The sequence below is a fragment of the Phyllobates terribilis genome, unplaced genomic scaffold (genome assembly GCF_046119375.1).
Source record: "Phyllobates terribilis strain yellow unplaced genomic scaffold, ASM4611937v1 Scaffold_2__4_contigs__length_985480577, whole genome shotgun sequence".
NCBI classification, from domain to species: Eukaryota; Metazoa; Chordata; class Amphibia; order Anura; family Dendrobatidae; genus Phyllobates; species Phyllobates terribilis.
The window spans coordinates 654,931,920-654,944,962 of NW_027362762.1; the positions used below are offsets into that span (position 1 = coordinate 654,931,920).

At 40.3% G+C, this 13,043-nt stretch overlaps 1 protein-coding gene across 2 annotated transcripts in view; it reads right to left on the reverse strand.

Annotated features, from left to right (window-relative positions):
* Positions 1 to 13,043, reverse strand: part of ACACA (acetyl-CoA carboxylase alpha) — a 486,736-nt gene that overhangs the window by 110,770 nt on the left and 362,923 nt on the right. For both annotated transcript variants that reach the window (XM_073666704.1, XM_073666703.1), the window contains exons 47-48: positions 10,060 to 10,180; positions 6,679 to 6,775 (exon numbers count right to left, since the gene is read on the reverse strand). In XM_073666704.1, the coding sequence (XP_073522805.1) occupies positions 6,679 to 6,775; positions 10,060 to 10,180 (218 nt within the window). The remainder of the gene's footprint in view (positions 1 to 6,678; positions 6,776 to 10,059; positions 10,181 to 13,043) is intronic.

The following is a 13,043-nucleotide window of genomic DNA, read 5'->3' on the forward strand; positions in this document are numbered from 1 at the left end:
AGTGTCACATGGTCTGTCAGTATATACACACCTTTCTGAAAGGCCACAGAGGATGCAACACCATTAAGCAAGAGGCACCACTAACCAAACACCACCATGAAGACCAAGGAGATCTCCAAACAAGTCAGGGACAAAGTCAGGGTTTGATTATAAAAAAATATCCCAATCTTTGATAATCCCCCGAAGCACCATCAAATCCATTATCAACAAATGCAAAGAACATGGCACCACAACAAACCTGCCAAGAAAGGGCCGCCCACCAAAACTCTCGCCCAGGGCAAGCAGAGCTTGAAACAGAGGCAACATGGAGACCAAAGGTAGCTCTGAAGGAGCTGCAGCGTTCCCAATCAGAGACTGGAGTATCTGTCCATGCGACCGCAATAAGCCATACACTTAAGAGATGCAGCCTTTATGGAAGAGTGGGCAGAAAAAGCCTTTACTTACAAAAATTTTAAGTGTCGTGTTGAGTTTGCCAAAAGACATGTGGGAGACTTTGCAATTGTATGGAGAAAATTGCTGTGGTCAGATAAGACCAAAATTGAACTTTTTGTCCACCAAGATAAATTGCTATGTCTGGCGCCAAACCAACACAGCTTGTCACCCCAAGAACACCATCCCCACAGTGAAATATGGTGGTGGCAGCATCATGCTGTGGGGATGTTTTTCGGCGGAGAAAAGACAGGAAAAATGGTCTGAGTCAAGGGGAAGATGGATGGTGTGAAATACAGGAATATTCTTGAGCAAAACCTGTTTCAGTCTGTCAGTAATTTGAGACTGGGATGGAGGTTCACCTTCCAACAAGACAATGACCCAAAGCATACTGCTAAGCAACACTCGAGTGGTTTAAGGGGAAATGTGTAAATGTTTTGAAGTGGTCTAGTTAAAGCCCAGACCTTAATCCAATTGAGAATCTGTGGTCAGACTTGAAGATTACTGTTCAAGAGAGGAAACCATCTAACTTGAAGGAGCTGGAACACTTTTGCTTGAGGAACTGGTCAAAAATCACAGTGGCAAAATGTGGAAAGCTCATAGTCACTTTGGATAAGTCTCTTGCAGCTCAAATGCCGCAAAAAGACGCTCTACAAAGTTCTGACTTTAGGGGGATGAATAGTTAGGCAGACTGAAGTTTTCAGTTATTTTGTCCTATTTGTTGTTTGCTTCACGAAAAAAAGAAAACCAAATGTTAACAGCATGTTCTTTGCATGAACTGATGCAAACCCTCAAAAAAAAAAAAAAAACAGGGAAATTTCAGGTTGTGAGGTAGCAAAACACAAAAAATGCCAAGAGGGTTGAATACTTTTGCAAGCCACTGTATGAGATACCGTATGCACATACCCTAAGGCTTATTAAAAAAAAAAAAAAAAAAATCACAAATATAAAGGAAATTGTTTTATTAAACTAATTTTTACTTAATATTAAGAAAGAGATTTTTTCTAACCATGTCAACTAATTTGAAAATGTAATTACAGCAACAGCTTACACATAAAGGGCCCGATTCACCAATGCTTTTACGATGCCTGGGCTAAAATTATGTGACTTTTGGAGTTCTCACCCCACTTTGCCCTGCTCTGACAAAGTGGGCGGAGCCGGGGAGGGACGGGGTGACTGACGCTCTCAAATTCATGACAGCGTTCCATATGCCACAAATCTTACTCCAGCAGGGACTGGAGTAGGATTTGTGGCGAGGCACACACAGGGGTGCATGCTGCTAATTTGGTGCTCCTGATTCCTGAAGAGGTGTATGTCTCTTTATTATTCTGGAGTGTCTGACTTCAGCACATCTCCTCATCAAGACTGGCGTGACCAACACTCGTCATGATGTATTGGTACAAAATAAAGTCATGCTTTTACACCACTTTAACTTCCCTATTAATTTACTTGCAATACACTTTGGCAGAAGTCCATGTTGGATCCAGAGGAAGAAAAAAGCAAAAACCATCGGCCCCACCTTCAGTTTTAGCCCACAGCTACATAAATGACATCATCACATGATCTGTGTAGGCAGGAACTTTCACTGCAACTAACATGACATGATACTACATCACGTCAGGCAGTCTGCCAACACCACAACCATTCACTATTTAATTATATTTTGGGACCTTAAGTGATCAGTATGGTTTCTAAGGGTATGTGCAGACTATCCGGAGCCGGCTGCGGCCCCGAGGCTGCGGAGAAGCCACCTCCGGCTTCCACTCATTATGCAAATGAGCGCCGGCCTCTTTTTTTATTTCTCACATGTATAGAGATTAGATCTATGGGGAAAGCCTGCATGCGGACCCGCTGGAGAAATTGGCATGCTGCGGTCTGGAAAGACGCGCCGCATGTCAGTTTAAGTGGGTGTGCCGCAGACGCATAGTGGACATGGGATTTGGATAAAACCCATCCTCTATGCTGTAACATCTGGCTGCTGCGGATTGCACGCAGTGCAGGTGTGCTGCGTCCAATCCGCAGTGAACACTGATCATGTGCACATACCCTAACGAGTTTTTGAACCTAATCAGTGGAATGAAACAAATAACATTTATTAATTTTGTACGATGAATAATATGAAATACGTGTAACAATGACATCTCCAGGTTACAAGGATGAAATATAGAATAATGGACCAGCATGTCCAGCAAGTTTACAAGGCATGTGTGCAGAAGTTCAGCTGAATTAGTAGCCTTATCCAAGATTCCCAACCTTTTTACCATGAGGAAACCCTTGGGAGTTTTGGGGAACCTCTTCTATTATGGATTAGTCACTATCACACTGGGGACACAGAACCCCATTGCATGGAGAACATTTGCTGTAGTTCCTCAGATTAAAGAGAAGAAGATAAAAATTGGCCAAATCCACTATTACACATATTACATCTTACAATCAAAGCCATTCAATGTGAGGGCACAGAAAGTACTAAATGTCTCAGACTTCTTGTGTTGTTTGTCTAGCCCGTGCAAAGCATTTCATTATAGGCTTAAAGGGGTTTTTCCCACAAACAAAAGTTCATTTAAATCAATAGATCTTGGAATAATAATAATTTCCACAATTGGATGTGTTTAAATAAAATGTTTCTTTGCTGAGATAATCTTATAAATGTGCCCCTGTTGTGTACTGTGTAATGGCTGTGTCTGACCATGCAGGAACATAGTCTGATCATACCACATCGCCTGGGCAGAGGAGGAAGCAAAAGAGTATACAGATATTACAGCAGCGGAATCTTAAATGATTTTTTCTTTGAAGTAAAACATTGCTTTAAAAAACAGGCAGGGAAATTTTTTACCTCACAGAAAGAATCAGCTGAGATCCCCTGCTGTAATGTCTGTATACTCTTTTGCTTCCTCCCCTGCCCAGGAGATTTGGTATGATCAGACCATGTTTCTGTACGGTCAGACACAGCCATTTGTGACAGTGTCACTGGTTTTATATGTGAGGGGAGGTATGTGTCACTCAGGATGCTCTCCTGTGTGAACTAAGACCTACTTTATTTCAGCCAGCGTGTTATAGGCTGGTGGGTTTACACTGTTAAAGGGTGTGCGGTTTTATGGGAATGGCAAAGAGGGCGGGACGCCATTCCCCCTACCTCCCCTCAGGGTGTGGCTGAGCAATGTGTAAAAGCTCAGTCCCTTTTTTTTTCTCTGGAGCGTGGTCTGGAGAGTGAAGTCTCCAGATAGTGCTGTGGAAGCTGCAGAGCTTTTTACAAGGACTTTGCCTTGTGCTACCGAGAGCAGGCGGAACCCGCTCACCTATGGACTGAGCTACATTTTGTTTTGTTTTCCCGTTTAACCCAGAGGGGTCTTGTTTATTTTTCCTGTGGAACCCTGCATGAGTTTATGCCAGATAATAAACCAGCAGGAAGGTATCCTGAGAACGTGTGTCCTGAGTCTGCCTCCGGGAGAGCCGAGCGAGTCGTCTTGCCACACATTACACAGGAGCACATTTATAAGATTATCTCAGCACAGGAACATTTTATTTAAACACATCCAATTGTGGAAATTATTATTATTCCAAGATCTATTGATTAAAATGAACTTTTCTTAGTGGGAAAACCCCTTTAAGGCCCATTCAGATGGGCTAGAAATCGGGAAACGAGTGTTCATAGGAACAGTAATTCTTGATCATCGGTCTGTCTAAACAGGTGGACAATCACCCGGCAAATTGACAAATGAGCAAAACGCTCATTCATTGGGTGCAATGATTTTTAATCAGGCTTAAAAAATCATCATTCTTGGCAGCACAGCGTCCTGTGTAAACAGGTGATGTGCTCCCGATAATACAAAAAATCTTCATCCCTCTCTTACATCCTCAATACCAATAGCTGTCAGAATATTGATGCATGCATGGGAAGGTGAGTTCCCTGCAGTTTCAGAAAGTCCAGAATTCTCAAAGATCCAGCAGACTGCAGAGTGACTCAGATCCTGCACATATTCTATATTCGGATATTTAGCCAATGTCAGGGGTACATGGAAATGGTGAGTTCCCTACACAGAATCTGACAGTCATGAATTATCAAAGATGGAGCAGACTGCAGAGGGACTCAGATCTCTGCACGGTCCCCGACAAAGTTATTCTATATTTGGACATTGAGCCGATGTTAGGGGCATTGCTAGGGTCTTTAAAGGTCCGGAAAGCAAGCCACAATACTACCAGACCATGACCACTACATTGCCAAATAAAAATCAAGGTAATGTTTTTTTTTTTTTTTCACATGGTCCGAAGTTTTCCTCATCTTGCTCATTGCTGTTCTTGTGTTATGTTTTTCATTCCTTTTATCTGTATTTATTTTTGTAAGGTAGACTTGTGTAATACTAAGAAAACTGTGAACAGAAGACATATTTTCCTTTCTCACTCAGTAGTTGATTTGTTTTAACAGCATGCACCACAGAAAGTGCATTTACCATTCACTGCGGTGTATCACCACAAGAGCGGCCAAACAACTCCAGACAGAAAATTGCAGTTTTTTTTTTATTTTTAGGGTTTATCCTGAATCCTGAGCATAATATGCATTATATACCAAAGAACAACTCATCTTCAGATATTCTTTGAAGAACTCAGCAATTGCTATTTCCCCCCGGACAATTAAAGGACTGGAAGCACTCCGTCTAAGGACTCATTCAGACATCCTTGTGTAACGCATGTGTTCTATGACACGTACACATTATAGTCTACGGGGCTGTTCACATGTCTATTTTTTTGCAGACCGTGTGTCCATGCAAAAATCAAGGAGATTGTCCATTTTTTACCTGCATCGCTAATGAAAAGTATCAATACAAGTCTATGGGTGTGCTGTCTGTGATTAACATTGCCAAGAATAGGAGAATCTTGATGGTAAAAACTGACCAAACATTTATGAAACTTGGATCCAAAATACTGATGACACTAGTACTATTTTATTGTGTACATGAACAAACACAGACATCTGAATGAGGCCTTAGGGTATCTTCACAATTGTCATTTTGCTGCATTATTCACAAAGTCTATCTGGTGCATAAAATACACAGCGTTTTACCAGCACCAGCATAATCAATGAGATTTGTGAAATCTTATGTATACACTGTTTTTTTCTGCACATATTTTGAGCCTTGTTGCATTTTTGTCAAGATGCAGCATTTCAATGCTTTTAGTGTTTTTTGCAGCATGTTTCACCTATTCGAATAAATGGCTGAAAAACACAAGTAAAAACGCAAGAATTGAACACAGCAGTTTCCTGATAGCACTCTGTTTTATTAAAAAAAGACCTCTGCCGGATATTTTCTTTTAGTGGCTTTGTTCACAGAAGAAAAGAATGCAGCAAAAATACACAGTCACACTGCGTATTTTTCAGAAAATGAACATAATGCACAGCAATGTCAAAAAGACATTGCTGTGCACATGTTCAGTCTTTCATCACTAAAGTGGTTAAAAGAAGGGACATTCTCATTAATCAGCATCTTCCGCTGGGAAGCCGCTTGGGAAAACTTGGCAGCTGTGCTGGCTTCATAAAGATGCTGTGTGCACATATATGACAACACATCAGTACCTTCTGGGAATCTACTAGGCACAAGGGTTTTTTACTTTGAACTTGGCCCCTTTTTCCTTTTCCATGCAAAAAAAAAACTAAAAGAGAATATCTTTTTGTTTGCAAAAGCAACATTTCAGTGTTCAGTTCTAGTTTCCTAAACTTGTCTGGTAAAAGAAAAGCCGATCTGTGCTGTGATTGGATGCTATGGGCAACAAAGACTGTTTTAATTTTCGACAGTTGTCATAAATCTGCCCCAATTACTTTTTAAATGGTGCGGCTTTTCCTGCCCTTGGATGAAGACAACTCTAGTTGTACATTTCTCCTGAGAAGGCATAATCAGTACAGAAAAATGATTGGGTTAGAGGACTAGGACCACAAATAAGCACAGATTGGTGTCATGGGATACATGAAATTAAATTATGAAAATGCAAGCCTCCCAAGTATTAGCATCCCCATTGGCAACACATTTATGCCTAACCTAAAGGTTCAAAAATACCTACTGTAAGGTGCATATCATGAAAAACCCCCAAAAAACAGGATGGCTGTAATGTATGAGAACACACTGTTTGCAAACCAAAGATTAGCATGGGTGTATATAGAGAAAAGGGAAAACTGAAGAGAATTAAAAAAACAAACAAATAACATTTGTAAAATAAAAACTATAATTTACTGTACAAATGTAGAACACTACATCTCACCTGGCTCTTCCAACCACTACGGTTTGTGCCCACGGCTGCATTATTTCCAGAAAAGATGCATGGTCAAAGAATCCATTTAACCACTGTCCTTTCTGACCTATAGAAACAAGAAAATTATATGTTTGTTTCATTGTATGACGTTTTTTCTGAATTTTATAAATCAGTATTATTCTATCTTCTATAAGAAGTTGTTCTAGGTAAAGACATTTGGTTTACAACATCATGGTAATGCACCTGAAAAAATACTCAATTACACAATTTGCATCATACCATTGAAACATAGTTACTAAGTTTGAGTTCCTATTTTGTTTTAGACTGTATTCACATGTGCCATTTCAGTCCTGCTTTTTATGTTGGCTGTCAGTTGCCTCTTTGCGATATGGGCTCTACTGCTATCTACCTACGTGACTTCAATAGATAACTCAGTGAAAAAGGTCATATAGGAAGGCACAATTTTCAATTCTCTTATAGTAGGTAAACTTTCAGTAGACACTGCTAAAGAAAACATTAAATAAATAGGTTTTTACATTATTTGGCATACATTAGAATTATTGCAATATCTATACGGCAGAACACACAAGGAAGATTAGTATTTGGTATAGGAAGGATGAAAGGCATAGAACAGATCTAGAAGGCCTAGAAGAGTACATGCAATAAAAGTGATCGTCACTGCAAATATCAAGAATTTTTCAGAATATAGTACTATAAAACTGCACCCACATAAAATAACTGTCCAGCAAACCTGCCATTTTGAGCAAGCTTATGTATCTGGGGCCTCTTGACTCTTCCCTTCATGGCAGATGTGGGTGGAAAATGGGATCAAGCATGTTGGATTTCAACATTCCCAATCCTTAGTTTTGGATTGAGATAACTGCAAAAATGGGTTTTCTTAAATAAATATGTACGCTGAGCGGATAGCCATCCTGTGCATCACAGCTGAAGAGTGGAAAGGTGGACAATTTAGAGGAGGAAGAGAACTTGACAGCAGATTGTATATTTTGCTCTGAATTGCTGCTACATTTCAGAGAAAACATATCTGAAATGCCTAGCTGGGGACTAAGCATCACGGATGACTAGTACGAGGCAGTTCTCTGGCGGTTTCTCCTTACCCCACTCCCTTAGACTGACCGGTCTTTCCCTAAACACACATAGGAGGACCTGTCAGTCATGGACAGTGGGTGTGGAGAGGTCCAAAATGCACAATCCCAGTCAGGTTTTCAAAGTATTACAATACAATACTTATTACAGTAAAACACACATGGCTGAAATAAAACAGCCAGTGATCAATTCATGCTTCACTTGGATCAGGCCAGGCAACATGAATCTTCTATCAGGCCCACATTAAAATATCTGATAACAGTTGGAAAACTGAAGACAAACAAAAAAAGAATCATGAATGATCAATGAAGAAGCTTAAAAAAACTATTCGAGATGGGGAGTACCAAAGCTTGCACTGATAAGAAGCTGCTTGGTACAGTGGCCGTGCCCACTAGATCACCTTGATGAAACGGTACAAGTGAGTACCATAACTACCATTGGCATTTCATGTACTACAACACTAGGGTGCCGGTAGGGGTGAAATAATAAGAAATAGTTGCTCCCTCACAGTTCTGTAAATGCTTAAATAACAATTATTAGATATAATTATTATGATACATAATTTAAGAGATATTTACAGATATTTTCTACGAAAAATGACAAACATTTAGAATTTTTCTTTCAAGGTATGAAATAATAACTAATATTAACCTTTCATATTCATTTGCACTACAGTTCATTAAGCTGGAAAATCATAATACAATTAACAAAATCTTTTTTTTTTTTCCAAGTTGGAATAAGACTTGTGACAAACTCTAAGCAATCTGCCATGTGTCCCATAGATGCCTGAGTCAGCATGATCGCAGGTATGGAAAGTGCACCATAGTGATTAATGCTTGATAGTTTCCATCTTATTCCTTGCGTCGGACACTTTAAACAAGCTAAAGCACGGCAAACAGTCAGTGCAGAAAACAGATTCATTTGAACCCCAACCTCTGAAATCATAAGCCCAAAACCAATTAAAACAATGTCTCCAAGTGCCGTAACCTTTCCTGACTTAAAGTGGCAGGCAAGAGTGTTTTATCATGGAGAAAAAAGCCTTGTAATTACTATGTTCTACATTGCAGGCTTCTTGGCCCCAATGTACAGTGTGAGCATCCATTCAGACCTATCTTCCAATCATGAGCCGGAGCTGCTGGTTTAGATTCCAGCCCAGTGTCTCGCGTCACATTGAAGAATCTCATAGCCCTATCTTCTCTAATAAATGGCTTTAACTTTTCACCTACCAGATATCTACTTTAACTTATCACCTGGAATCATCTGCTTTTCCTAACGCCTCCACTAAATTAAAATCTGAAAGCCACCCGATTTGGAGCCTGGCTGGAGCTAGCATTTCAGACAGGAGGATGAATAGTCGCAGAGGGAATGTAAAAATATTATCCAAATAGAGCACACGGAGCTAACCACAAACCTATTTAGTGTTTCTTCAATCTCATTCACCTTCTCTTCCCTGAGTTTAAGGACATTTGCACAACTCAGAATTGGGGTGTTATTAGCTTTAACCAAACCGCAAAGGGAAGGCTGGGGAAGCAATTTTCCGTCTTAAATAGATGCAAGTTTGGGAGCTTCCATGGTTTTCAGATGCAGTCAGAACCATAACAAAATGAAACCGCTCATAAAAGTACAAATGAAGCTCTACATGAAACGGCACAAATAAAGCTGCCGTTTACTGTTACAATGGTTTTTACAGAAGTAATAATCTGCTAACTTTCAGGATACTGAAACAACAATTAATGAATACAGTGAAAAGTACAATGCAGTGAGCTACAATAAATTACATCTGCATATTAGTAACCCGTGATGAGCCTGGCGGTTACATAATCTTACAAACTACGTGGATATATACACCACTGTGGAAATGGTCCCACTTGGGGTTCCATCACCATGTTTTATGGCTCTGTCCATTATTTCTTGATGCTTTCTTGTAGATGTAGATGTGTCATTACAAATGACATGTTCCTTGAGGTACGTACACAAATATACATTTTTAGGTGCTGATATTGAATAGTAAATTTTACCACAAACCATCAGCAAATCAAAATCAAACCCATTGTCCACCAGTAAAATCTGCAGTGTATCTACCTCGTGTGTCCATACTCTACAAGACAGATTGTTGTGGACCAAGAAACCAAGTAGCATCAAAAGCAAGGAATTGATACTCCCTGTTTTCAGTGTAGTGATGGATATACTTCCTCACTGAGCTCTCGGGATGCTCTTATCAGTCTGATTTTTAAGATCAATCATATACAAATTGCACATTTTGGACATGGCATAAATACATACTTGGGTGAGGTCGTCCAGCCAGCATCCATCTAGGATCATAAGGTGTTTTGGTGGGAACAAACTCAATTGGTCTTTCAATTGTATCCTTTGGGGTAATTATGGGCACGGGACTGGACACGCACTAATAAGACAAAAACAGAAATTCAGTAATAATTGATCTTTACAGGAAATGACATACGCAGAGAAAATGTCAGCAATATAATTCAAACTGTTGTAAAATAAGACCAGGATATAATTAAAAACCAATGCAAAAAAAACAGCAGGACAATATAATGGATGATACAACTGGATAAATACTATCGTTTGACTACTTTTGAATATTAGAGAATACATCATGTTTTGGGGAGGCCAAGTTTAGTCTTATTCAGTCAGCCCAAGGATGAATTCCACAGGACTTATTTTTCACCTACAGTGCTGGCCAAAAGTTTTGGCACCCCTGCAATTCTGTCAGATAATACTCAGTTTCTTCCTGAAAATGATTGCAATCACAAATTCTTTGGTATTATTCTCTTCATTTAATTTGTCTTCAATGAAAAAAACACAAAAAGAATTGTCCTAAAGCCAAATTGGATACAATTCCACACCAAACCTAAAAAAGGAGGTGGACAAAAGTATTGGCACCTTTTGAAAAATCATGTGATGCTTCTCTAATTCGTGTAATTAACAGCACCTGTAACTTACCTGTGGCACCTAACAGGTGTTGGCAATAACTAAATCACACTTGCAGCCAGTTAACATGGATTAAAGTTGACTCAACCTCTGTCCTGTGTCCTTGTGTGTACCACATTGAGCATGGAGAAAAGAAAGAAGACCAAAGAACTGTCTGAGGACTTGAGAAACCAAATTGTGAGGAAGCATGAGCAATCTCAAGGCTACAAGTCCATCTCCAAAGACCTGAATGTTCCTGTGTCTTCCGTGCGCAGTGTCATCAAGAAGTTTAAAGCCCATGGCACTGTGGCTAACCTCCCTAGATGTGGACGGAAAAGAAAAATTGACAAGAGATTTCAACGCAAGATTGTGCGGATGGTGGATAAAGAAACTCGACTAACGTCCAAACAAGTTCAAGCTGCCCTGCAGTCCGAGGGTACAACAGTGTCAACCCGTACTATCCGTCGACATCTGAATGAAAAGGGACTGTATGGTAGGATACCCAGAAAGACCCCACTTCTTACCCCGAGACATAAAAAAGCCAGGCTGGAGTTTGCCAAAACTTACCCAAGAAAGCCTAAAATGTTTTGGAAGAATGTTCTCTGGTCAGATGAGACAAAAGTAGAGCTTTTTTGGAAAAAGCATCAACATAGAGTGTATAGGAAAAAAAAAGAGGCATTCAAAGAAAAGAACACGGTCCCTACAGTCAAACAAGGCGGAGGTTCCCTGATGTTTTGGGGTTGCTTTGCTGCCTCTGGCACTGGACTGCTTGACCGTGTGCATGGCATTATGAAGTCTGAAGACTACCAACAAATTTTGCAGCATAATGTAGGGCCCAGCGTGAGAAAGCTGGGTCTCCCTCAGAGGTCATGGGTCTTCCAGCAGGACAATGACCCAAAACACACTTCCAAAAGCACTATAAAATGGTTTGAGAGAGAGCACTGGAGACTTCTAAGTTGGCCAGCAATGAGTCCAGACCTAAATCCCATAGAACACCTGTGGAGAGATCTCAAAATGGCAGTTTGGAGAAGGCACCCTTCAAATATCAGGGACCTGGAGCAGTTTGCCCAAGAAGAATGGTCTACAATTCCAGCAGAGCATTGTAAGAAACTCATTGATGGTTACCGGAAGCGGTTGTTCGCAGTTATTTTGGCTAAAGGTTGTGCAACTAAGTATTAGGCTGAGGGTGCCAATACTTTTGTCCGGCCCTTTTTTGGAGTTTTGTGTGAAATGATCAATGATTTGATTTTTGCTTCATTCTCTTTTGTGTTTTTTCCTTGCAAGCAAATTAAATTAAGATAATAATACCAAAGAATTTGTGATTTCAATCATTTTCAGAAAGAAACTGAGTATTATCTGACAGAATTGCAGGGGTGCCAATACTTTTGGCCAGCACTGTATACCATTCAGCTGGGGAGAGACTGGGATATACAGTACTTCACAAATATTGTAAATACCGGTTTATCAATGAGTTTCGATTTTAGAAATACATAAGACTACTGCTGATACACAGAATTCTTAGTGGAGCCCATGTATGTGTTGGAAACAGTATAAATTCAATAAAGAGGTGCAGTTCGTAACTAATCTAACTTATATTGCTGTGCAGAGACAAGTGTATACACACACACACACCTGTACAGCCAGAGTATACTGTTTCCAACAAGCACATAATCACCCACATCACAAAGGCCATACTGATAATTCTGTGTATCAACAGTAGTTTTATGAATTAATAAAATAGAAATCCACTAATACACGTATTTAAAATACTTATTTTTCTATTCTTTTATAGTAGAGAAGTATACACACAGCAGTAAAACACACACTGTATATCTGTAGATAGATGGAAATTATTGGCAATTATCAAGACACACTCAATAAAGGAATGGTTCAGCAGGTTCAGCAGGTGGGGACCACAGACCACATCTCAGTACCAATGCTTTCTGGCTGATGTTTTGGTCACTTTTGAATGTTGGTTGTGCTTTCACACTCGTGGTAGCATGAGACGGACTCTACAACCCACAGAAGTTGCTCAGGTAGTGCAGCTCATCCAGGATGGCACATCAATGCGAGCTGTGGCAAGAAGGTTTGCTGTGTCTGTCAGCGTAGTGTCCAGAGGCTGGAGGTGCTACCAGGAGACGTGGAGGGGGCCGTAGGAGGGCAACAACCCAGCAGCAGGACCGCTACCTCCGCCTTTGTGCAAGGAGGAACAGGAGGAGCACTGCCAGAGCCCTGCAAAATGACCTCCAGCAGGCCACAAATGTGCATGTGTCTGCACAAACAGTTAGAAACCGACTCCGGGTGGTATGAGGGCCCGACGTCCACAGATGGGGGGT